This window comes from Myotis yumanensis, unplaced genomic scaffold, assembly GCF_028538775.1.
Source record: "Myotis yumanensis isolate MYYU_CA2020_CCGP unplaced genomic scaffold, mMyoYum1.0.hap1 SCAF_12, whole genome shotgun sequence".
NCBI lineage: Eukaryota > Metazoa > Chordata > Mammalia > Chiroptera > Vespertilionidae > Myotis > Myotis yumanensis.
This window is the reverse complement of record NW_027223763.1, coordinates 504,844-529,178: the sequence shown is the minus strand read 5'-3', so window position 1 is coordinate 529,178 and position 24,335 is coordinate 504,844. Positions and strand designations below refer to the sequence as shown.

Sequence of the window (24,335 nt, the reverse complement as noted above, 5' to 3'; positions counted from 1 at the left end):
GTGACCATGAGACCCCCAGCCTCGGCCCTTGCTGCCTCCACTTCCCCCAGGAATTCCCAAGTCCAGCTTTATTTATTTATACATTAAAACCTATTTTATTTTTGTTTGCTAATCCTCACCTGAGGATATTTCCCCATGGACTTTTAGAGAGAGTGGAAGGGAGGAGGAGGAGAGAAACATCGATTGGTTGTTTCCCATACAGGCCCGAGCAGGGCTGGGCAGGGATCCAGCCTGCGACCGAGGTACATGTCCTTGACAGGAATTGAACCCGGGTCCCTTCAGTCTGCAGGCCGATGCTTTATCCACTGAGCCACACTGGCTAGGGCCCGAGTCAAGCGTTAGATGTCACTCCAGGAAGGGTCAGTCCCCCATCTCTGCACCCCCAGCCCCAGCTTCCCCAGAGCCGCGTGCCCCAAGCACGGGACAGCTGGGACCCCAGGAGGGGTGGCACCCACCGAATTTGTTACTTTTCCCAGCTACCCTGTGTGACTCTGCTAGGACCGCCCTAACAAAACACCATGGACATTCATTGTCTCAGGTCCTGGGGGCTGGATGTCTGAGACCCAGGTGTGGGCAGGGCTGGCTCCCCAAGGTCCTGCAGTGGCTGCCCCCCCTGTGCCCCCAGACGGCCTCTTCTCTGTGCCCATCTGTGTCCACATCTCCTCCTCTTATAAGGGACCTGTCAGGTGGGATCAAGGCCCACCCTCATTTTATTATTTATTCACTAGAGGCCTGGTGCACGGAATTTGTGCCCTGGGTGGGGGTGGGGGGTCCCTCAGCCCGGCCTGCACCCTCTTGCAGTCCGGGATCCCTCTCATGGTCCAGGACCCCTTGCTCCTTACTGCCCGCCTGCTTGCTGCTCCTTACCACACCTTGCTCCTTAGCGCTGCCACCTGGGAGGCAGGAGAGGCTCCTGCTACCACCACTGCCCTCGCCAGCTGTGAGCCTGGCTTCTGGCTGAGTGGCACTCCCCTGTGGGAGCTCACTGACCATCAGGGGACAGCTCCTGTATTGAGCATCTGCCCCCAGGTGGTCAGTGCTCATCATAGCGACTGGTTGTTCCACTGTTTGGTTGGTTTGCATATCAGGGTTTTATTATATAGGATTTTTAATCGTCACCCGAGGATATTTTTCCATTGACTTTTAGGAAGAGTGGAAGAGAGAGGGAAAGACAGAGAGAAATATTGATGTGAGAGAAACACATTGATTGGTTGTCTCTTGCACGTGCCCTTGACCAGGGCCTGGGATGGGGAAGAGCCTGCAACCGAGTATGTACCCTTAACTGGATTCGCACCCGGGACCCTTCGGTCCACAAGGTGACGCTCTATCCACTGAGCCAAACCAGCTAGGGCCGGCTCACCCTCATTTTAACTTCCTCTGCTTCTCAGAGGTCCAATCTACAAATGCATTGTGTTCTGAGGTCCTGGGGTTAGGGCTGCAATCTGTGAATTTGGGGGGGGACACGGTTCAGCCCTAACAATGGTCTCCGCCCATCTTCCTCCAGGACCTCTTACCTTTCTGGCCACTCTGTTTTAAAAAAGTGCATCCAGTCAGGTCTAAAACCCCCCTACCCTCTGCCCTCCCTCTCAGCCAGGCGGTACCCTTGGGGAGACAGAAGGCTCCCAGAGTCTGAGGCAGAGCCTGGCTACTGTCCCCCAATATTGGTTCTCCCTTCTTGCTCAGATAATGAATTGTAGTGGGGGCGCACAGCTGCCCAGAGCAAGGCTGCCCTCCTGGGTGCCTTTGCACAATGCTCAGGACTTAGTTCTGCCAGTGCAATGCGAGCAGAACGGTGCGTGAACTGCTGTCTTCCTTCCTGTTGACTGGGATGAAGCCGCGATGGCCGGAGCTGGCACAGCTGCCTGGGGCCATGAGGCGGATTTGGAAGAGAGGCCGTTGCAGCAGGGAATGGACTAAAAGGGGCCCCAGCCCCTGACCGTCAGCTCCCGGCCATGGACTTTTACAGGAAGGAGACTCTAGGTGGCTTCTGCCATGGTTACCTTGGGCTTCCTTCACTACCTGTCCATCAAGAGTTCTGGCGCATAGTAGGTGCTCAGTAGATATTCTTTTGAATGACCGGCCAGGCGGAGAGGCACAGGGGCTGACCTGGCGGGAGCGGTGTGGCCCTTGCTGTGAGCCTTCAGCGAGACTGGGGAGCCAACCGCAAAGGACCATGGACTTGCCCGGAGTTGATAGAATCTCTGCCTCTTCCTGTTGGGGCGGGGAGGTGGCTAGTCTTGCCCACTCGTGAGCTTCCCTTCTGTGGGGACAGAGCTCCGGGAAGCTAGCTCAGCCTCCCTCCGCCCCCGGAGAGCGGTGACTTCATCTGACACATGTGTTTGGGACGCCGGGCGGGTGGGCACAGCCTGGTCCTGCCCCTCGTCCCTCGGGACCAGGTGCTGTTGGCTGTACACCTGGTGGCCTGCTCCTCCGTGCCAGGTTGTATGGAAACAGACCCCCCCCCCAGTGGAGAGGCCTCACTGCCTTACAGGCCGGTGGGAGGAACTGCCTGGCAGAGCCTCCAATAGCAGCCGCGTGGGCACGAAGGTGACACTTGTCTCCCAGCTTCTTCCTGCTCTCGCTCCCCAGTCGCTGTAGAACTCGGCGGGAAGAGCAAGGCCTTTATTAGTCCCACAGCCCAGCAGCACCTGTCCCCCTGGCCCTGGGGGATGCATGCCCAGAAGGGGGAGTGTCTGTGCCCCAAGTGCAGAGTCCTCTCACCACCCGCCCCAGGGTGCGGGCAGGGCCTCCGGAGCGGGGAGGGCCAGCCTGGGGTGCGAGATGCTGAGCGCTGTGTTCTAGAACTCTCTGGGCCCGGGTCACGTGTGCCTGGCTGGAGCTCTCCTAGGTGCGCGGATCTGTAAGAGACAAACAGAGACAGGTCCACACCCGAAAGTTGCTCACGGTCCCTGCACCCATTTTACTGTGGCAAAGACGGAGGCGAGGCCTCGAACCAGGATGCAGGCAGTGGAGGCCAGGACCGAGGCCCATCCGCTGGCTGTCTGATGCCCAGCCCCTCAATCCAGCCGTTTTCATGGGGTGTCCACAGGCCTCTCTCTGCGCTCCCCCCACCCAGCCCCTCCCGGGTCGTCCTCCTGCTCACGGGGCTGGAAGTCCCACCTGCTGCGCTCACTCCTTCTCCTCCGGGAAGTGCATGCTGGGGGCAAGAGAGACCCCGTCCAGCCTCCACTCCAGCCCCAGGCTTGCCTGCCTAAACCTCGGGACACCAGGGGCAAGGCTTCCGCCCCCCACTCCCCGGCCTCTCACCTGTGCCCATGTCCGTGGGGAGCTTCCCCGTCTCCAGGAAGAGCCAGAGGTCGCTGCACTTCTGGGTCTCCACGCGGGTCACCCAGTAGCTGGCCACGGAGCCTGCAACTGGGGGGCAGAACGGGCAGGCAGGGGCTGGGCCTCTGCATTTCTCAGAGACGGGAGCGTGGGCACAGGATCCTCTGGGCAGATGGTGGTGGTGGGCATGGGCAGGGCTCCCCCGGGAACTGGGGCCCCATCCCCGGAGGCAGGGATGCCTGGAACACAGCCCCCCGGGGCTCTTAGTGGGACCCACTCCTCTGAAGAGCCAGAGTCGCCCCGGCAACCTGGGGGCCCAGGCAGGGGGTACCCACCCACGGCCACCAGGACGGTCCACTGGAAGGGGTACTTCAGCCTCCTCTGCACGGACATCTGCAGGCCCAAGGCCGCCCCGGTGCCTGCAAGAGACAGGCCTGTGGGCAGGCTGCCCAGGCGCCCAGCACCTGCGGGCGCTACCTGCTGGGGAGGCAGATGGGGACAGGAGGGCGCGGGCTGTGCACGCTGAGCCCCGGCCCAGCCCACCTGTGACGAAGGTGACGATGCCCTTCACGAAGGCGCGCGACTGGCAGGCGGCGTACTCGCCCAGCCCCTGCGGGGGAGGGGAGGGGTCACGCTCAGGTCCCCCCTCTTCCTCCGCGGTCCCCCGCCCCTCCTTTCGGCACTCGCCGTGAGGCCCTGCGCTGGGACACATCCCACCGCCCATGCCCAGCAGGATGCCCACCAGGATGCCCCATCCCCATAGCAGAGGGTCCTGACTGCCCCTTGGCCCCGGCGAGGGCGCACCCGCCGAGCCCCGGCCCCGCTCAGGTCAGCTCCGAGTCGGGAGCCCGCGTCCTAGGCCGGCCTTCTCACCGGGTGCTTGGCGGCTACGGCGTCGTCCACCCGGGACAGGCCCAGGTTCACCATGGCTGGTGGGGTCTGGCTGGCCGGTCCACGCAGGCGCGGGCAGAAGGGCCGGGGCGGGGCGGGGCGAGGTGGAAAGGGGCGGGGCCTGGAGGGCCTATCTGCGCAGGTGCGGGCGGAGGGGCCGACAGGGGCGGGGCGTGGTGAAAAGGGGCGGGGCCTTGAGGGCCTATCTGCGCAGGTGCGGGCGGAGGGGCCGACAGGGGCGGGGCGAGGTGGAAAGGGGCGGGGCCTGGAGGGCCTATCTGCGCAGGTGCGGGCGGAGGGGCTGACAGGGGCGGGGCGAGGTGGAAAGGGGCGGGGCCTTGAGGGCCTATCTGCGCAGGTGCGGGCGGAGGGGCCGGGGCGGGACCTGGTAAGGACCAGATGGGCGGGGCGGGGCGGAGAAGAGGGGGCGGGCCGGGAGAAGGGGGCGGGGCCTGACGCACCCCGCAGCCCAGGCTCTGTGAGGTTGCGCGGCGGGAGGTGGGGTCGCGCTGCCCATCACGGGCCCAGCTTGGTCCCTGGCGCTGGACTCCTCCACCTGAGTCCTCTGCTGCCCGCCCCCCAGCACACGGGCTCCTGTCCGGGCTGTGAATTCCCGACACTAACAGGCAGAGTGAGCCTGGGCGGGGTTGGGCGGGTGCAGGCCTCCTCAGGGTCTCACCTCTGGGTGCTCCGGGCAGCTCTGCGGAAATGCTGCTGGGGTCCCCACCACACGGGCCAGGGGGGTCCAGAGGCCGCCTCCCTTCTCTGCGCCAGAGGAGCGAGCTCCTTGCTCCCCCGCGGGTTTCTTCCTGGGCAAGCCCTGCGGGGCCTGGGCGCCCGGCTCCAGGAGGGGCGGCGACCCTGCAGGCTGTGTGGGTGTGCTTGTGTGCACACTGCGTTGCACAGGCGTGTGGGTGTGTGACGGTGGTGGGAGGGACCCCCGCGCACCTTGCCAGCAGGAGATTACTGAAGGATATCAGGCTCCAGATTAGCAGGAGAATGGAGTCCTCTGTCCCTAGGTCCTTGCTAACCCAAGGAAGGACTGAAGCTTTGAGCTCTTTTTTTAAAAAATTTACTTCAGAGAGGAAGGGAGCGGGGGAGAGAGAAAAACATCAGTGATGAGAGAATCATTGATCGGCTGCCTCCTGCACGTCCCCCACTGGGGATCGAGCCCACAACCCAGGCATGTGCCCTTGACTGGAATTGAACCCTGGGCCCTTCAGTCTGCAGGCCAACGCTCTATCCACTGAGCCAAACCGACTAGGGCCAGCTTTGCGCTCTTGCCAGAGGTCTGCCCTGCTCCATCCCCGCCCCACCCTTCCCCTGGCGCTCTGGACTTCTAGCGGGAACTTATACTCCTTCAGGCCGCCCTGCCCTTAACCCAAGAGGTGGCATTGGGAAGATTTTATATACACATTAGAGGCCTGATGCACGAAATTTGTGCAAGGGACTCGGCCCTCGCAGCCCCGGCTTTGTCCGAAGGTCGTCTGGACGGTCGTTCTGCCGTTCAGTTGATTTGCATATTATGTTTTTATTATTATAGATGTAGCTTGTATATATGCTTTTAAAAATTAAGGCCTGCCCTGGCCGGTTTGGCTCAGTGGATAGAGCGTCGGCCTGCGGACTGAGGGGTCCCGGGTTCGATTCCGGTCAAGGGCATGTACCTTGGTTGCGGGCACATCCCCAGTAGGAGGTGTGCAGGAGGCAGCTGATCGATGTTTCTCTCTCATCGATGTTTCTAACTCTCTATCCCTCTTCCTTCCTCTCTGTAAAAAAATCAATAAAATATATTTTTTAAAAAAATTAAGGCCTGATTTAAATACAGTGGAATTTGCCCTTTTTGGCGTGTAGCTCCAAGTTTAGACCCATGCAGTCAGTCATGTGACCACCACAGCCCATCCCCCCCCCAAGTCTCTGCAGGCCACTTGTCATCAGTGACTTTCCCACCGTGTCCCTGGCAACCATGGCACAGCTTTCTGTCCCTCTGGGTTTGCCTTTTCTAGAACATCCTAGAAAAGGGGCCCAGGTCTGTGCTTCCTGGCGTCTCTCACCGCATAACGGGAGTGGGATTTACCCAAGTTGCTGTGCTAACTCACGACTTGTTCCTTCTGTGCCTGAAAAGTGCCCACCGCCAGGGGCTGCAGCTCCGTCACCCATTCCCGAGACACTGTTGTTTCCACTCCTCGGTGCTGGTGGATAAAGTCCCACCGATACCCACGCTGGGTTTTGCGTGTTTTATTTCTCTGGGGTAGACCCCTGGGGGTGCGGTTGTCGGGTGGCAAATGAGTGTTGAGCTTTAGGAACCTGCCTGGCGGTTCCCAGAGCACCGCCCACCTCCCCACCCAGCAGTGATGTGTTTGTGTAAAAACACGCTGCATTCCCACAGGTGAGCAGGTGTGTCCAGGGGGCTCCACTTGCCTCTCCCCAGGACGAAGGATGTCGAACTCTTTTTCATGTTTATTTTCCACCCAAATGTCTTCTTTTTTTAAAAAAAATTTTTATTGGTTTCAGAGAGGAAGGGAGAGGGAGAGAGAGAGAGAGAAACATCAACGATGAGAGAGAATCATTGATCAGCTGCCTCCTGCACGCCCCCTACTGGGGATCGAGCCCATAACCCGGGCTCATGTGCCCTGACCAGGAATTGAACCGTGACCTCGTGGTTCATAGGTTGACGCTCAACCCCTGAGCCACGCTGGCTGGACGAAGGTCTTTGTTGGAATGTCTTTTTAAACCATGTTTCCCTGTTTTTTTGTGTCTTGTTTTTTTCACATTGGGTGGTTTGTTTTTATTCTCGAGTCCTGAGAGTCCTTTGTAGATTCTGGGTCCAAGTCCTTTATCAGACGTATGTTGTGTAAATATTTTCCTGGGAGACTTTGCCTGCCTTCTATCCTGTGACTCTGGGACGAGCTGGCGCCTCCTGAACCCTGTGGAGGCACCAGCAGAAGCCTCGGCTCCACCCCTCCCTCGTGCTGGCGACCAGGGTTTTCTCCCACCCCAGACCCCTTCTACTCTGGAGCACTGCTAGTTCCAGCCCTCCCCGGGGGCCCGGGGCATCTGGGCGGGGTGCCCCAGGCCACATGCTGCTCCTGGCACGGTGTCCCTGGGTGCTGGGTCTGCATGGACACGAGAGGTCACCTGCAGAGGCCTTGGCACCCCAAGCCCCCACCAGCCGGCAGTGCCTCCCTGGCGACACTCCCGCCCAAATACTTATGCAACCGGTGATAAGGCGACTCAGAGACCATAATCCATCCTGAGTGACAGACAGCTCAGCCCCACCCTCCCGCGTGCTTGCTGGAGGCCTAGTTGGTGGCTGCGTGGGGGTAGGGGTGGGGGCAGAGGAGGTCTGGAGTGAGGGGCACCCAGGCCTTTGATGTCACCTCTGTCACAGCTGCCCTGGCACAGGCTCTGCCCCTGGACAAGGTCCCAAGGCCGGGCCAGTGGTGACTTCACTACTGTGTGGGAGCAGAGGGAGTGAGGACTGGGGGGGGACCCAGGCCCGGAGTGGGGGCCGCTGGCTAGAGCAAACCTGAGCCTGACTGCTCCCCGCAGCACCCCCAAGGGCTCTGGGTCCCCTGCCCCAGCCACACCGGAGGTGGACGGAGGTGCTGAGGACCGGAGTCTCTGCTCGGGCCCCCAGGTCTGCCCAGCAGGTCAGGGGGCAAAACCCCAGCTTGGAGGAGTCAGGTGAGAGCCCAGCTTCCTGGAGCCATCCAGGAAATGACCCCCGGAGCCTGTGGGGACACTTGAGTGATTGTGCCCAACAATGGACAAAGGAGGCTGGGGTTTCTGGAGCCCGAACGCCTTATACCGCCCAGCCTGCCGATCTGGTGAGCCCGCTGAAACCTATAAAGCCAGACCCACTGGCGCTCAGACACAGTCAGGGGCCAAAGACAGGCATGGGGATGCAGTCCGTCCTGCTGGGCCGGGTTCTGGTGCTGCTCTGGGCGTCCACGGCTTGGGCTGATGTCCTGGTGCAGCCAGATTTTGATGCCAAGAAGGTACCGGAGGCCTCCGTGCTGTGCTGTGGAGGGGTTGGGGGCTGAGCTGCTGAAACCACAGCGATGGGGGAACAGTCAGAGCCGTCTCCCCCTGCTAGGCCTCCGGCCTACGACCCTTTAGACTTGCTCTCTATGTAATCCTGAAACCACCTGTGGGGGGTGATTGCTGACCCACTTCACAGTGGGGCAGGGCGGCTCACAGTGGTGGTGTGACCTGCCCCCAATACGTGCAGAACAGGGCTCTCATCCACCCCGGTCTCAGACCCAAGAGGTGGACACTCCGGAGACCCGCCCTGTGTCCTCGGACAAGTCCCGGTTCTGGGTTGTCGGCCTTGTGCTCTGGGCCCTGAGCCTGCTGGTCACCGAGCTCTTCCCAGTTCTCAGGCCTCTGGTACGTGGTCGCCATAGCCTCCGACTGCAAGGTCTTCCTGGGCAAGAAGGACCACCTGCTGATGTCCACCACGGCCGTCACCGCCGGGGCTGGGGGCAACCTCAACGTCCACATGGAGTTCCCTTGGTGAGCCTGGCGCGGGGCCGCTGGCGGGTGGGGGAGCCTGGGAAGCCCGGAGAGTGAGCGGGCTGTGCACCCTCAGGGGTGACCGCTGCAACCGCAAGGACGCCGAGTTCCTCAAGGTGGGCACCGAGGGACACTTCAGAGTCCCAGGTAGGTCCTGCCCCTCCGCCTTCCTAGGCCCCTGATGCCGGTTCTCCATGGGGTGATCATGGGACTGTCCTTATACCCAGGACCCCCCTCCATCACCATCTCCTGCCCCCTCCCTTCGCCCCTGGGAGCAGAGGCCAGCGTGGGTGGGGGTCGGTCCGGGGCCCCTGCAGCTGTCCTCCTCCCCAGACTTGGGCTACCTGGACGTGCGCATCGAGGAGACGGACTACAGCTCCTTCGCCGTGGTCTACATCTACAAGGAGCTGGAGGGGGCGCGCAGCACCATGGTGCAGCTCTACAGTGAGGCCCGCCGGCCCCGCCCCGCCCCGCCCACAAGGCCCCGCCCACCAATTTATGCCCCGCCTCTCCCGCCCCGCCCACCCCTAGGCCCCGCCCCCGCATTTATGCCCGCCCACCCACCTAGGTCCCGCTCCGCCCACACAGGCCCCGCCCCACCCCTCGCCCCGCCCATCCTTTTCCTCCTGGCCCCGCCCCTTCAGGATCGACCCCAAATCCTCCTTTGCCTCCTGGTCACTTACTCCCAGGTCTGGGCCAGGGAGGGTGGGTCCGGGTGTGAGATGGGGCAGCGGGACCCACCGCGCTTTGATGGGCAGGGGTTGCCTGGAGGGGCCTCTGAGGGCGGACACGCAGGCCCCCTCTGGCCTCCTGAGGGTGGGGACCCACCTTCCTGGCTGCCTGAGACCCTGAACCGGGGCTGAGAGCCTATCTGGCTTTAATTTCCGGGGTATCGGCAGAGTGGAGCTCCCCCAACTGGAGAGGCTGGGTGAAGGCAGGAGGGTGGCCTTGCAGGAAGAGGGTCTGGGGGGGGGGGGGGGCCGAGGCGAGCCGGGGAAAGGAGCTGGGCCCCACCTCGTGGACCCTGTGTGACTCGGGAAAGGGCGCCCTCTGGGCCGATCCCAGCCCCCACAGCCCCTCAGCCAGGCAGGCACACCTGTCTGTCCTCCCCGCTCGCCTCTGTGAGCCGCGGGGTCACAGGGGCCCCTGCTCTGCCCCAGGCCGAACCCAGGAAGCGAGTCCCCAGGCCCTGAAGGCCTTCCGGGACTTCTACCCGACCGTGGAGCTCCCGGACGACATGACGGTCATGCTGCCGAAGTCAGGTGCCCGGCCTCGCCCCCGCACCCCGCCTCGCCCGGGCCGAGCCCCAACCGCCCCCGCCCCGCCCCCTCACCCCCGCCCCCGCCGCCTCGCTCCGCTCCGAACAAACCCCGCCCCCGCCCCGCCCCGGCCAAGCCTTGTAGCACCAAGTCCCGCCCCTCCCTGACCTGTCCCGACAAGCCCCGCCCACCAACCCGCCCCAAGCCCCGCCCAAGCCCCGCCCCATCCAGGCCAGATCCCGCCCCGCCAAGCCCCGCCCTCAACCCCCTCTCTGATTCCCTGAGCTTAAGCCAGCGGCTGGGCTGGCAGCGACTCCAGCCCCTCCTGCCCGCAGCCCCTTCCTCCCCCACACACCCCAAGGGAGCGGTCTGGGGAGCCCAGAAGGGAGAGTCCTCGGCTCCACCCTCTGGGTTTGGCTGTGCCGGTCCCCACCGCACCCAGGGGTCGGGGGCTTGGTGGGGCGTGTCCGCCAGCTCCGCCTCTCACGGACTGTCTTCCTTCCTACAGATGCGTGCTCCTCGGGGGGCGAGGAGGCACCCTGACAGCTCTGGGGATTCACCTGGACCCTTCCCAGGCGGAGGACAGGGTAATCCCCCTTCCTGCCCTGCAGGGCCCGCCCCCTCTCCTCCCCAGGCCTCCTGCTCTCCCACCAGATTCCCCTCCCACCAAATCCACTTGCATTGTTCCACCTGTTTTTGGTGCTTCAGTCTCAGCTCCCCTCCTCCAGGAAGCCCCCACGGATTTCCTTCGTCTGACATAACAAATGACCACAAACGGGGTGGCTTAAAAATCAGAGACCGTTACCCTCTCACAGCTCTGGAGGCCACAGGCCCTAAATGGGGGTGTGGGCAGGCAGGGCTGGCTCCTCCCGGGGTTCCAGAGGCGACCCCCTGCCTCCCCAGCTCCTGGTGGTGCCGGCAACCCTGGCCTCGTCCCTCCCATCTCAGCTCCGCTGACCCATGGCCATCTCCCTCTGTGTGTGTGTGTCCAAAGGTCCTTCTTCTTACAAGGACACCCGTCTTTGGCTGTGGGGCCCAACCTAAATCCAGGGGGCTCTCGTTGTGAGACCCCTAAGTAATTACTTCCGAAAGAACCTATTTCCAAAAAAGGTCACATTCAGAGTTCCAGGTGGACTTGAATGTTGGGGGGATCTATCCAACCCGGTGCAGTCTGTGTCCCCATTTGCCCCAGCTCACCCCCTGGGCACCAGGCCCCTGCTTTGGGAAGGCCTGGGTCCTCGTCCTCTCCCTGAGGGTCCCCTGGGGGACCCCCATTCACTGCCCTCACAGGGCTGGGTCCCCGGGAGCCCTTGGGACACAGGCAGGTGGGTGGGGTCTTGGGGACACCTTCCCCCAAAGTAGACACCAGGGAACCCTCAGGCCCCTTCCCCAGGTTCCTGGAGGAGAATTCCGGAACCTCAATAAGGCAGTGAAGGCCAGATGCGGGGGGCCAGTCGGCTGGTCGGGAGGCGGCCTTGCCCTCTCCTGGCAGTCACGGCGTCCACACCGGGCAGCTTCCTCTTTATCCTGCACCCCGTTCCCTGGGCCCCTGGCTGTCCTGGCTACGAACCCAGGGTCCTGGGGACATTGGGGTGCTTTGACTTTCCGTGGGTCTAACTGACGCTGCCGGCATCCTGGTGCCGCCTTCTGTCCGTCACACACGTGGTTGTTTCAGAAACATTACCGGGTAGGAGGAGAGGGCGTAGGGAATCGAGCCAAATCCTGCTGTTCCAGAAGGTTCTACCTGTAGAGAGCGTGAGCCCCGTCTTCCTGTGCCGCCACCCCCCCCATGGGCTGCTTTAAAAAGAAAAAGCAGCTTTGGGGTCAGGGGCCGGTTTGTGGGCTCCGCGGTGTTTACGGGCCACGCTGGGCCTTGCTTCCACGCCAGCCGGGGAGGAGGCACCGGCACTGTGGCTGGGTCCCCAGGACCCCGGGGCAGCCCTGGGGCCTCTGGGGGAGCAGTGGTGGGCGTGTTCTGCATCTGCAGAACTTGGGGTAGCAGAGCAGCTCTCAGGGCCCTGCAGGGGATGCCGTGTGTGCGGGGCGGCTGGGGCGTCTGAGTGTCTGCTGAGTGGGTGGGTGGATGGATGACCACGCCTTTCCCGTCCGTGCAGGGCAAGCCGGAGCAGCAGGCCTCGCTCGGCACCTCAAGTCTTCCAGACCCCGGCCCTCCCTTTACTCCAGGCCTTGCCCACCCCCTCCTGCTCACCCCCATCCCCAGTGCCTTCCCCTTCCGCTCAATAAACTGATTCTACAGGCTCCCGGCTCCTCACTCCTTGGAGAGGCCCGAGGGAGAGCACAGCGCGCCCCACCTCGGCCTTGGGCTTCTGGGGAGCTGAGGCAGGGAGGAGGGTGGGAAGGGCCTCTGGCTGAGTGAGGGCGGGAGGCTCCGGCCACGCCTGGCACCTGGACCCTGGGCAGCATCTCGCTCCCGCCGGCTTGACCCCATGGACTCACGCAGCCGAGCCCCCTGGGGAGACCGGCCCTGCTGCTGGGGCTCCGCGGCAGGAGCCGGAGGAAGAGCAGCTCGGGGCCTTGGGGTTTCCCTCCGCCGCTGGAGTGGCCCGGACCTTGGGCACCCGTGTGAGCCTCTGCGAGGCCCGGAAACGGGTCACGGTGGTGGCCAGCGCACTCCGCGCCCTTGGCTGCCAGCCGGCCCTCGGGGGCCGCTGGGCACGTGCAGTGAGCCCACTGTGTTCCTTGCTTCCCAGACCTGGAAACGGAGGCACAGAGGTCAGCGACTTGAGCAGCCAGGGGCCCAGCTGGGGGTCAGGCCCCGGGGTCAGGCTCCAGGGCCCGGCTCCATGCTGACCCTCGAGGAGATGTGGGGCAGGAGAGCCCCCCCGGGGCCGCGCCACGCCGTTCCCCTCCCTGACGCCGAGCCTGTGGTCTCCCAGGAGTCCGGGAGTCCAGGTTATGTCCGGCGCACACCTCAAAGGGCCGGCGTGGGCGGGCAGGAAGGCGCGGAGGTCCCGCCTCACCGCTCGCGGTGCCCCGCAGCCCTGGCAGGGCTGGCGCCGGAAGGAGTCGGCCCTGAGGACACCTGTCCTCATCCTGCCCTGGTCACCCAGAGGCAGCAGGTGCCCCCACACTTCCTGTCTCCCCTCTGCTGCCCGGTCAAGCCCATCCCAGGGGCCCTGGCTTATCCACCCGGGGCCAGGGTCCGCCTGGGGCCGGGGTCAGCCAGTCCTCAGCCTCCTCACCCCTCTGGGATGGACCCCTGGGTCCCCAGTGTGCCAGCCAGTGGGCCGCCCCGTCCTAGCTTGAGCCCCAACTGACAGCCTTTGTCGGAGGCAGTGCCACACCCAGGAGGCATCATTACAGACGGGGAAACCGAGGCAGAGTAGCTGGGCCACGTGGCTGGAGGGGCAGGCCGGTACCCAGGAAGCCTGAGTGTGTCTTCACCCTGACATGCTTATCGTCTGGCCCTGGGCCTGGGATAAGCACATTGGGGGTGGGGGGTGGGGGAGGGAGGCCTGGGCACGGAGGACATGGCACAGGAAGGAGAAGAGCAGTCGTTGGTGGCGTGTCGGTGCCTGCAGAGGTCCACCAGGCTGGCCAGACCCTCCTCCGCCCCCCTCGGCCCCTCCCCCTCCCAGGCCTCGGAGGTGCTCCCTCTGCAGGAAGGGTCCTCAGAGAAGACTCCCAGGCAGAGGACCCCTCGCTCATTCCCGCACCCGGAGGGCAGAGCCCCCGCTCGGCTCTAGGCACCCAACTAGCCCTCAGAGCGTTTGGCCCAAAGAGCGTCCACCTGTGAACCAGGAGGTCAGGGTTCGATTCCCGCTCAGGGCACAGGCCCGGGTTGTGGGCTCCATCCCCAGTGTGGGGCGTGCAGGAGGCAGCCGGTCCATGATTCTCTCTCACCCTGGATGTTTCTGTCTCTCTCTCCCTCTCCCTTCCTCTCTGAGATCAATAAAAAAAAATATATTTTTTTTTTTTTTTAAAAAGGAAGGGCCCTGGCAGGAGTGGGCCCCAGGGCACCGGCCGACGAGTCCTGTCCGTGTGTCGGTGGGGAGGTGCCGGGGAGCCTGGCGGTGCTCTGGCCCCTGTGGGGCGGGACCTCCCGCTCTCAGGCCCCCCGCGGGCCCTGTGCCGCGTCCACGCTGTCCCGGTTGCTCCGGTCCAGGCCGGCCCCGCGGGGCTGTGGGCGTCCCACGGCGGGACGGCCCTGCGGCAGGAGAGGCCAGCTCCTCTGGCAGCCTGTGGCCGGTGATTGCGTCCCACGCGTCCCTGGGGTATAAACCGGGTGCCGGGCAGCGGCGTGGAGAGCGCTGGGCAGCGATGGGGGCCGGGCTGCTGGGCGCCATCCTGGGCCTGGTCCTGGTCCTGGTGCAGGTGGAGGTGGCCGTGCAGGACCTGGACCTGCAGAAGGTGGCTTCCCGGCCTGGTCTTGGGGAGAGGGGGTGGGGAGGGGCCCGTGTCCAGCTGCTCCAGTCCCCCTCCCTCTAACCCCCAGCTGAGGCCGGAGCAGCTGCCCCGACGGGGGGCCCAGCACCTACCCAGGTCAGCCCCACCTGACGCTGGGGACACAACTTCTTTTCTGTTGCAAAAACAATCAGCTGAGAGTTTCAGTGAAGGAGGACAGAGCTGTGTCTCTTTTGTGGGGACAGCGGCTGGCGGCCAACAGACCCACAGGGCCACGCGCTCCTGGCTGGCGCCCTCTCCAGCCTCTCTCTCTCTCCCCCTGCCCTCCCCGTCCCTCCCAAGGGCAGGCAGCAGCAGAGGCGCTTCCCCGGGGGACTGCACACAGGCCTGGGGAGGGCCCCCGTGGGCATGGCCGGCTGATGCCAGAAGGGGCCCCTCCCAAGGGTGACTGCCTGCTCCTTTGCCCTGAGCCTTGCGCTGTCCGCTGACCTTTCAGAACTGGCAGCTCCCTCCCCGGGGGGCTGGGGCCCCACCCCTGGACCTCCGTCCGGCTGCCCCATGGTCTTGGCTCTGCCCCTCCCTCTAGATTGTGGGGTTCTGGCGGGAAGTCGGCGTGGCTTCCAACCAAAACCTGGCGCTGAAGACCCCGAGGCGGCCGGAGGCCTTGTTCCTGACCCTGCGTGGGGCCGAGCTGACCGTGAAGGCCGCGTACAACAGGTGAGGGCCCCCGAGTTCGCGGGGAGCAGGTGTGCGCCAGGTGCCGGGGCAGCCCAGCTGCACTCCGGTGGCTCTGGGGTATGGACAGTGTGGACACTGGTGGGCCAGTCCTCCCTGCGTCCACCACCCGAGACCTTGACCCACCTCCCCCACTGAGACCAGACCCCGTGCTCCTGGCAGCCCATCTCTCCCTTAGCATCAGAGCCGACGACGCCGTCCATGTGTAGGAAGGAAGTGGCTTCAGGGAAGGTGGCTCCCGTGGTCCTGGAGCCACGGAGGGGGGAGGGGGAGGTCAGGGGGCTCTGCTCTGTCCTTCCTGAAGACACGTCCCCTCCCCCCCCCCCCGTGTGCCCAGCAGGAGACCCAGTCTGGCTTTTCCTAATGAGCACTTTGCTGCCTTTCAGCTCAGGAAGTTGTGAGACAGAAAACATAGTGGGTTCAGAGGTCGATGTTTCGGGGAGATTTGTTTTTCCTGGTAAGAACGTTGTCCTGTTGTTGCAGGTCCAACCCCGTGGCCCTGCACACCAGCAACGTGGTTCCCTGTGCTGCTCCCTGTGCTGTTCCCCACTCTGTTCCCTGTGCTGTTCCCCACTCTGTTCCCTGTGCTGCTCCCTGTGCTGTTCCCCACTCTGTTCCCTGTGCTGCTCCCTGTGCTGTTCCCTGTGCTGCTCCCTGTGCTGCTCCCTGTGCTGTTCCCCACTCTGTTCCCTGTGCTGTTCCCTGTGCTGTTCCCTGTGCTGCTCCCCACTCTGTTCCCCGCTCTGTTCCCACTCTGTTCCCACTCTGTTCCCTGTGCTGCTCCCACTCTGTTCCACATGCTGCTCCCTGTGCTGTTTCCTACTCTGTTCCCCGCTCTGTTCCCACTCTGTTCCCTGCGCTCCTCTCCACGCTCCAGACTGTCCCACTTTCTCACCAATAAGCCTGCCATCCTTCCAGGGCCACTGCAGCCCCCCATCCTCCACCCTGGCATCTGGACGGGTCGGGTGGGTGCGGAGAGGAGGGAGTCTGACCCCAGGGGTGCTGGTTGGCACAGCCTCCCCTTCCGCTCGCTCCCCAGGCCACAGGGAGATCCATGTAATCGACACGGACTACGAGCGCTATGCCATCCTCCGGCTGTCCCTCCACTGGCAGGGCAGGGCCTTCCACGTGCTCAAGTACTTCAGTGAGCGCCTGGCGGGCCCTGCGGTCCTGCTGGGTCCTGCTGCCCCACCCCAACCCCCCCTCAGCCCCCCTCAGCCCCCCTCAGCCCCCCTCAGCCCCCCACAGCCCCCCTCAGCCCCCCTCAGCCCTCTTAGCTGCCCGCAGCCCCCCCTCAGCCCCCCTCAGCCCCCCTCAGCCCCCCACAGCCCCCCTCAGCCCTCTTAGCTGCCCGCAGCCCCCCCTCAGCCCCCCTCAGCCCCCCTCAGCCCCCCTCAGCCCCCCTCAGCCCTCTTAGCTGCCCGCAGCCCCCCCTCAGCCCCCCTCAGCCCCCCTCAGCCCCCCTCAGCCCCCCTCAGCCCTCTTAGCTGCCCGCAGCCCCCCCTCAGCCCCCCTCAGCCCCCCTCAGCCCCCCTCAGCCCCCCACAGCCCCCCTCAGCCCCCTCAGCCCCCCTCAGCCCCTCTCGCCCCCCTCAGCCCCCCTCAGCCCCCCTCAGCCCCCCTCAGCCCTCTTAGCTGCCCGCAGCCCCCCCTCAGCCCCCCTCAGCCCCTCTCGCCCCCCTCAGCCGCCCTCAGCCCCCCTTACTGCCCTCAGCCCCCCTCAGCCGCCCTCAGCCCCCCTTACTGCCCTCAGCCCCCCTCAGCCCCACTCAGCCCCCCTTACTGCCCTCAGCCCCCCTCAGCCCCCCTCAGCCCCCCTCAGCCCCTCTCGCCCCCCTCAGCCCCACTCAGCCCCCCCTCAGCCCCCCTCAGCCCCCCTCAGCCCCCCACAGCCCCCCTCAGCCCCCTCAGCCCCCCTCAGCCCCTCTCGCCCCCCTCAGCCCCCCTCAGCCCCCCTCAGCCCCCTTCAGCCCTCTTAGCTGCCCGCAGCCCCCCCTCAGCCCCCCTCAGCCCCACTCAGCCCCCCTTACTGCCCTCAGCCCCCCTCAGCCCCTCTCGCCCCCCTCAGCCGCCCTCAGCCCCCCTTACTGCCCTCAGCCCCCCTCAGCCGCCCTCAGCCCCCCTTACTGCCCTCAGCCCCCCTCAGCCCCACTCAGCCCCCCTTACTGCCCTCAGCCCCCCTCAGCCCCCCTCAGCCCCCCTCAGCCCCCTCTCGCCCCCCTCAGCCCCACTCAGCCCCCCCTCAGCCCCCCTCAGCCCCTCTCAGCCCCCCTTACTGCCCTCAGCCCCCCTCAGCCCCCCTCACCCGCTCAGCCTGCTGCCCCCACAGCTCGCAGCCTGGAGGACCAGGATGAGCCCGGCTTCTGGCGGTTCCGGGAGCTGACGGCAGACACTGGGCTCTACCTGGTGGCCCGGCACGGTGAGCCCAGGCCGTGGGGCGGGCGATGGGCCGGGGACGCTGTGGGTGGGGGTCCGGGCACGTCCAGTCCCTCACACGTCCGTCCACAGGGAGGTGTGCCAAGCTCCTGAAGGAGGTGAGCATTCGCCGGCCACTCTGCTCGCTGAGGCCCCGCCCGACAGGACCGGCTCCGCCAGCCCTGGGCCTCCAGGGTGGTGACAACGCAATGCCAGGCGGGGACGGAGGCCGGGTGCAGGGCAGGCTGGCTGGGGGCGGGGCCGGGTCCCCCCTTCCGTGCAGCAGGCAGCCAGGGGGGCCCTGTGGGCACCGTCTCGGCCCCCATGTCCCACACACGCCCCCCGCCACCTGTGGGCCCCTCGGCCTCAACACGGCCCAGAGGGGGGGGGCTGCCAGCGGCTCTGCAGGCAGAGGAACGGTGGGCTCTGCCTGACCACCCGGCAGCTGGACCCCAGCCCCACACGCGGATCCTGCCCGCTGCCCAGGGCCTGGGAGCCGGCAGCCCTGAGCCTCGCCCTTCTGTGTCGCAGGAGCTGATCTAGGAGCCCGTCCCCAGGCCGGCCGCTGGGAGCCCCACCCGCCCCTGCCCCTGCCCCTGGCCAGCAGCACTGGCCCCCAATAAACCCCTGACCACAACCCGCTGCCCTGAGTCTGTCCTGGGCCGCGGGGCGACGGGTGGTGGGGGTGTGCCTCGGTGACCCCAAAGAGGACACCGTCTGCCCAGTGTGAACAGTGTGGGAGGCCGCCCGGCTGGATGGTGGTCCTGCCCCCCCCCCCCCCCGCCCCCGCCTCCTGCTCAGGGCCCTGCCCAGCCCTGGCGCTCGGACCCGGGTCAGGCTGCCTCGGTCCCCCTCCCTGCGAAGTCTCGTCCTGCTCCCTGAGCTGAAGCCTCCCCTGAGGCCATCCCTCCCGGAGGCCCAGGGGCTGGGTGATGCTGGGCAGAGGCCAAGGACAGATGTGGGGATCGGCTGCCTCCTGCACCCCCCCTGAGGCAGGGGGGCAGGGAGGGGCGGCAGGGCAAACCCACAGCGGGTGTCGGGTGGGGGCCCTGGGGGAGCTGGCCCCCTCCATCCACACCCCGGGTCCGAGAGTCCTGGCCTGGCCCTGGCCTCCGCCCGGAGGAAAGCGTGTGCACGGAGGCCGGCAGGTCAGACTGGCTGCTGCACCCGTGACATCCAAGCTCTCAGCCCCCAGAGCAGAGACCCGCGTCCCTTGTGCATTTTATTTTTTATTTATTTTTTTAATCTTGTTTTTTTAAAAAATATATTTTATTGATATCTTTACAGAGAGGAAGGGAGAGAGATAGAGAGTTAGAAACATCGATCAGCTGCCTCCTGCACACTCCCTACTGGGGATGTGCCCGCAACCAAGGTACATGCCCTTGACCGGAATTGAACCCAGGACCCTTCAGTCCGCAGGCCGATGCTCTATCCACTGAGCTAAACCGGTCAGGGCTGCATTTTAAAATCTGTACTTTTATTGATGTCAGAGAGGAAGGGAGAGGGAAAGAGAAACATCAATGATGATAGAGAATCACAGACCGGCTGCCTCCTGCACGCCCCACACTGGGGATCGATCCCCAAACCTGGGCCGGTGCCCTGACCGGGAATCGAACTGTGACCTCCTGGTTCACAGGTGGATGCTCAATCACTGAGCCACGCCAGTCAGGCCACTTCTGCATTTTTATTCAGCTCTTCCCCTCTCATCCCCGTCTGTCTGTCTGTCCCCTCACGAGTTAGACACTGTCTGCCATGCCATGGGCTGGACCCCCTCCGTCCCCATCTCCCGGCTGCTGGGTGGGGGGGCGTCGAGGGCAATGACCCCGCTGGGACCACACAGCCGCCCACCTCCTGGGCGACCTCGGGCCGGCGTCCCCCTCTCTGTACCGCTCTCCCCCTCCCGGCCTGGGGGGCAGTTCTGTGGTTAAAGAGCCAGAAGGCCCGGAGGTGGGTGACACTGGCTCCCGGCTGGGTGGGCAGGAGGCTGCCAATTTGCCGTTTGGCGTTGGTTGTGGGGTCTTCAAAGGCTCCCGTGGGCCGGCCAGCAGGGCCGAGGGGTCAGGACATCGGCCCACGCCTCGCGGCCCGCAGCGCCGGCGGGCTGTGCAGTCTGCACCGCATGGGCACCGTGTCCTCGGTCATGCCCCACTGACCGGAGGCCCATGCCCACCCAGGTGGCAGGCCTCGGGCACATGCGGCCAGTTCCTGGGCAGGTCTGGGTCCGAGGGGAGACGGGCTGTGCCAGCCAAGCAGACGAGACACACGGAGGAAGCCGAGGGCTCCCCGCTCAGGGCGGCTGCAGGTCCTGGGGCAGCGACAGCCAGCACACATACCCGATGAGACCCTCTCCCCAGAGTGACGATGCCGCCGCAGACCATGCCCGTCCTGTCCTGTCGTCTCACCCCAGAGCCCAGCACTGCCCTCCGGCCTCGGGACGCACCGTCCGAGGCCCCATCGTGGGGGAGGGAGGGGCTCGGGCCCCGCTGGCTCTTACCCTGTGGGGGGGACAGCAGACGCTCCTTGCCCAGTGGGCGGCTCCCCCTCGGGCCTGCGGGTGGGCGGCTGCTGGCGGGTCCACCGTGTGCTGCCCACCTGCTTAATGAAGCCCGCCGCCGTGTCCCAGGTGCCCACGGAGGAGGATATAAACCAGGCCGGGCGCCCGGGGCTGTGGCTCGGGGTTTAGGAGTGGGTGCAGCCGCCTGCCGCCTGGCCATGAAGGGCCCCGTGCTCCTGGCCCTGCTGGGGCTGAGCGTCACGCTGGCGGCTGGCAGGCGGGACTCGGTGGTGAAGGACTTTAACTTTGACAAGGTAGGGAGCTGGGGGCGCCCGCCGCGGGAGGCCTGCTGCCCGGACGTGCCAGGCAGTCCTCCGGGACTGGAGCCCCCTGGACGGTCCAGACTGCTGTCCGCCGGGGGAGGCGGGGTGCCCCGATCCTGGCGCCTGTGCCCGCAGCCGCTCCCGCCCCCCAGTTCTCAGGCTTCTGGTACGAGATCGCCTTTGCCTCCAAGATCCGCGAACCGAAGGCCAGGAAGGTGGTGGCGGTGCTGGTGGAGCCGGAGCGCGGCCACCTGGCCCTGACCACCTCGTATGAAGAGTGAGTGAGGTGCGGAGCGAGGGGGCTCAGCGGGGGGCCTGCAGGGACAGCAGCAGTTCCTGGGGTGAGGGGGACCCTCACTCTCTCCTCAGATCGTTCCTGGGTGACCTCTGAACTTAGGGGCTCAGCCTCCAGTCCCTTCCCCGCACCCTCGACCATGGGCCTCCATGGGCCCGTGCTGTCTGCTGGCTCCCACGCACGTGGCCTGGAGCCGTGAGGGTCGGGGGGGCAGGACCGGGGGAGGCGGAGGGGGCCGGGCAGGGGGCTCCCGGTGGTCTCAGGGCTGCTCCTGCCCAGAGTGGGGCCCGGTGGGGGCCGCTGCTGCAGGCTCTGTGCTCCCCAGTGAGACCGGCTGTGTGAAGGACAAGCGGCTGGCCATGAAGGGGGACATCCCGGGCAAGTTCAAGCTTCCCAAAGAGTTTGGTAAGGAGCTGCCGCGGCCTCGTTCCCCCCGAAGTCTAGACGGGGCCAGCAGGGGGCCTCCGGGGACCCTCGTCCTGCCCTCAGGGCTCCCGCTCAGCCCTGCAGGCCACAGAGGGGGGGGACCTGCCTCCGCGGGCGCCCCTGGTCCCCTGGCCGGAGCCCTCTGTGCAGCTCCGTGCCGGGCCCGTGGCCTCAGCTCCGGGGTCTCCCTGAGGGCTGTGCACCTCCGCTCCGAAAGGCCTGGGACATGTCTGGTCAGCAGGGACCCCTGGCCACTACCCTGAGGGAGGTCCGGTCAGGAAACCCAGAGGACCCACTCCGATGCTCCGGGGTGTGTGCGTGCACAGGTGTGTGTGTGTACACACACTCAGACACATGTATGTTTGTGCATCCACACGTGTGTGTGCACGTATATGTGTACACGTGTGCAGGTGTGTGTTCACGCACGAGAGAGAGTTGGGCCAGCTCTGGGTCATGGCCTGCGGGAGGCGGTGAGGGCGGAGGGTCCCTGCCAAGCCTGGGAGCCCTGGGCCTGGCCCGTCCCCAGGAGACAAGGAGATTTCGGTGGTGAGCACGGACTACGAGACCTACGCCATCCTGGACGTCCAGCTGCACCGCGGAGCGGCCAGCATCAGGGTCCTGAAGCTCTATAGTAAGCCCGCTGGACGGACGGGGCGTCTGCCGCGTCGTGGGGACCCAGCGCTGACGGGGCCGAGGGTGCCGGGAGCTGGATGGGGCGGGGACGGCAGGGGGCTCCGGCCCATGTCGAACCCCGTCCTTCACAGGCCGGGCCCTGGAGCAGGACAAGAACGTCCTGGACAAGTTCCACCTGGTGGCCAAGGACTACGGGCTCTCCCCGAAGGACGTGCACCTCAACACCTGGGACAGTGAGTGCTGGGGCCCGGCCAGGCCTCCGGGGCCGGCGCCGCCCTAGCCCCTCCGCCTCACTCTCCCTCTTGTCCACAGTGACCTGCGCCAACCTGCTGCGGCCGGTGAGCTCCTGCTCCTGCTCCCACCCGGGCTGGGTCCCCCCCTCCCCCTCCGTCTCTCCTTCCCTCCGCACGTGGAAGGAGGGGAGGGGGCTGGGGGCTGAGGGTGGCGGGTTCTCTCTGTGGCAGAGCCAAGGTTGGGGAGCAGGCCTAGCCCCGAGGGCTGCCTGAGGGGCAAGGCCTTCAACGGTGCCCTCTGGCCAGTGGGTGGGGTCCGGGCACGTCCAGTCCCTCACACGTCCGTCCACAGGGAGGTGTGCCAAGCTCCTGAAGGAGGTGAGCATTCGCCGGCCGCTCTGCCCGCTGAGGCCCCGCCCGACAGGACCGGCTCCGCCAGCCCTGGGCCTCCAGGGTGGTGACAACGCAATGCCAGGCGGGGACGGAGGCCGGGTGCAGGGCAGGCTGGCTGGGGGCGGGGCCGGGTCCCCCTTCCGTGCAGCAGGCAGCCAGGGGGGGCCCTGTGGGCACCGTCTCGGCCCCCATGTCCCACACACGCCCCCCGCCACCTGTGGGCCCCTCGGCCTCATCTCGGCCCAGAGGCGGGGCTGCCAGCGGCTCTGCAGGCAGAGGAACGGTGGGCTCTGCCTGACCACCCGGCAGCTGGACCCCAGCCCCACACGCGGTCCTGACCGCTGCCCGGGGCCTGGGAGCCGGCAGCCCTGAGCCTCGCCCTTCTGTGTCGCAGGAGCTGATCTAGGAGCCTGTCCCCAGGCCGGCCGCTGGGAGCCCCACCCGCCCCTGCCCCTGCCCCTGGCCAGCAGCACTGGCCCCCAATAAACCCCTGATCACACCCGCTGCCCTGAGTCTGTCCTGGGCCTCGGGGCGACGGGTGGGGTGGGGTGTGCCTTCGTGACCGCCCCCAAGAGGACACCGTCTGCCCAGCGTGAACCGTGTGGGACGCTGCCCGGCTGGACCGCAGCCTGAAGGGCCGAGTGGGGCACGTGGCTCAGACAGGATGATGGTCCTGCTCCCCCCCGCCCCCCCCACCTCCTGCTCAGGGCCCTGCCCAGCCCTGGCGCTCGGACCCGGTCAGGTTGCCGCGGTCCCTCCCTGCGCAGTCCCGTCCTGCTCCCCGAGCCCAAGCCGTCCCAGGCTGGGCCCCCGGAGGGAGCTCCTGGTTCAGGGGCCACGTTCTGCCGTGGCTCCCGATTGCCCCAGCACCTGGCATTGGTCAGCCGGGCGGGCACAGGCCTGGGGCCCCCCATGCCCTCTGTCCCCACGACCCCCACTATTTCCTCCTTTTGTTCCACCCCCGGGCTGGGGCCGCTGGGCAGGAGGGTGCTCGGCTGGGTGACCACGGCTCGCGTGGTTGAGGCAGGAGGAGGGAAGTGCTTGGTCTGGGGTGGGGCCGGGGCATCAGCCCATTCAGAGGGGCCCTGGGCGGGGCAGAGGAGGGTCTGCCTAGGACGCGCCTTAAGGAACCTTGAACCCGGTCCCCAAGGACCTGAGGAGGGTGTCCCCACCTGCACACTGTGCTGCGAATGGGCCGAAGCGGGGGGACCCCCAGGAGCCTCTCGGGGGGACGGTGCCCTGGCCGGGAATCGAACTGCGGCCTCCTGGTTCCTCGGTCGAAGCTCAACCCCTGAGCCAGGCCGGCCCAGCTTGTTGATTTTTAGAGAGAGGAAGGGACTGGGAGAGAGACACATGGATCGGCTGCCTCCTGCCCGCCCCCTACTGGGGAGGGATCTGAAACCCAGGCCCTGACCGGAATCGGAACCTGGAACCCCTCCGGGCGTGGGACTCAGAGGCAGCCGGGGTGAGGTGTGTCTTCCTGCTTCACTCTCTTCCCTCAGGCGTCTGGCCAGCGGGCAGTCAGGGGCACCCTGGCCCAAGTTCAAGGCCGGACGGTCTGGGCCGGAGGCCGTGGGAAGCTGAGCCCGAGCTTGTGCGAGGGCGGGCTGACTTTTGTTCACCTCCACCGTCGGTTCATCTCCCACGCGGCTGCGGTGGGGGCCCCTCCCCCCGAAAGCCCTGCCAGGACAAAGGGCTCGTCTTTCCTCGGCCTCCAACTCTTGCCTGTTCTGTGGCAACAGAACCCGGAGCGGCAGCCAGCACCGGGCTGGGAGCACCGAGTCCAGGTTGCACCACCCACCACCAGAGAGGGGCCCTCCACCTCCTCCCGGTGCTGGGGGCTCAGACGGATGCTGCTGGGGCCTCTGGGCTCTGCTCCCAGGGGACCCCGAGGGGCCCGGCCAAGGTCACGGAGAGCAGAGGTGGGGGTCGCCGTGTGGGAGGTGGCAGCGTGGAGGCTGCCCGTGCCCCAGACTGGGGGTGGGGGGTTGGGGGGTGGTGGTGGTGGTGGGGTGCGGGGCTGGGAGACCAGGCCGTCCCCAGTGCTGTGCGTGGGGGCCGGAGGCCGCGGCC

The 24,335-nt window shown here is 66.0% G+C and overlaps 4 protein-coding genes across 4 annotated transcripts; 3 read left to right on the top strand and 1 right to left on the bottom strand.

Annotated features, from left to right (window-relative positions):
- Positions 1–2,601: 2,601 nt before the first annotated feature.
- Positions 2,602–4,265, bottom strand: TMEM141 (transmembrane protein 141). Its single transcript, XM_070430235.1, has 5 exons — positions 4,159–4,265; positions 3,829–3,895; positions 3,621–3,704; positions 3,268–3,375; positions 2,602–2,858 (listed from the first exon to the last, which is right to left on the bottom strand). Exons 1-5 carry the CDS (start codon positions 4,210–4,212, stop codon positions 2,845–2,847), a joined length of 327 nt encoding a protein of 108 aa, XP_070286336.1. The 5' UTR covers positions 4,213–4,265; the 3' UTR covers positions 2,602–2,844.
- Positions 4,266–8,054: 3,789 nt separating this feature from the next.
- LCN15 (lipocalin 15) lies at positions 8,055–12,159 on the top strand. The gene is made up of 7 exons (XM_070430233.1): positions 8,055–8,174; positions 8,552–8,691; positions 8,768–8,838; positions 9,025–9,135; positions 9,852–9,953; positions 10,459–10,537; positions 12,065–12,159. The coding sequence occupies exons 1-6, from the start codon at positions 8,073–8,075 to the stop codon at positions 10,491–10,493; spliced, it is 561 nt and encodes a 186-aa protein (XP_070286334.1). The 5' UTR covers positions 8,055–8,072; the 3' UTR covers positions 10,494–10,537; positions 12,065–12,159.
- A 2,072-nt stretch (positions 12,160–14,231) lies between these two features.
- Positions 14,232–18,008, top strand: LOC139020931 (epididymal-specific lipocalin-8-like). The gene is made up of 7 exons (XM_070431009.1): positions 14,232–14,321; positions 14,902–15,032; positions 15,437–15,507; positions 16,090–16,194; positions 17,380–17,469; positions 17,559–17,698; positions 17,997–18,008. The coding sequence occupies exons 1-7, from the start codon at positions 14,232–14,234 to the stop codon at positions 18,006–18,008; spliced, it is 639 nt and encodes a 212-aa protein (XP_070287110.1).
- Positions 18,009–20,177: 2,169 nt separating this feature from the next.
- LOC139020346 (epididymal-specific lipocalin-5-like) lies at positions 20,178–22,730 on the top strand. The gene is made up of 9 exons (XM_070429967.1): positions 20,178–20,273; positions 20,435–20,559; positions 20,903–20,982; positions 21,242–21,313; positions 21,530–21,634; positions 21,768–21,869; positions 21,949–21,974; positions 22,222–22,247; positions 22,657–22,730. Exons 1-8 carry the CDS (start codon positions 20,178–20,180, stop codon positions 22,240–22,242), a joined length of 627 nt encoding a protein of 208 aa, XP_070286068.1. The 3' UTR covers positions 22,243–22,247; positions 22,657–22,730.
- The last annotated feature ends 1,605 nt before the right edge of the window (positions 22,731–24,335 follow it).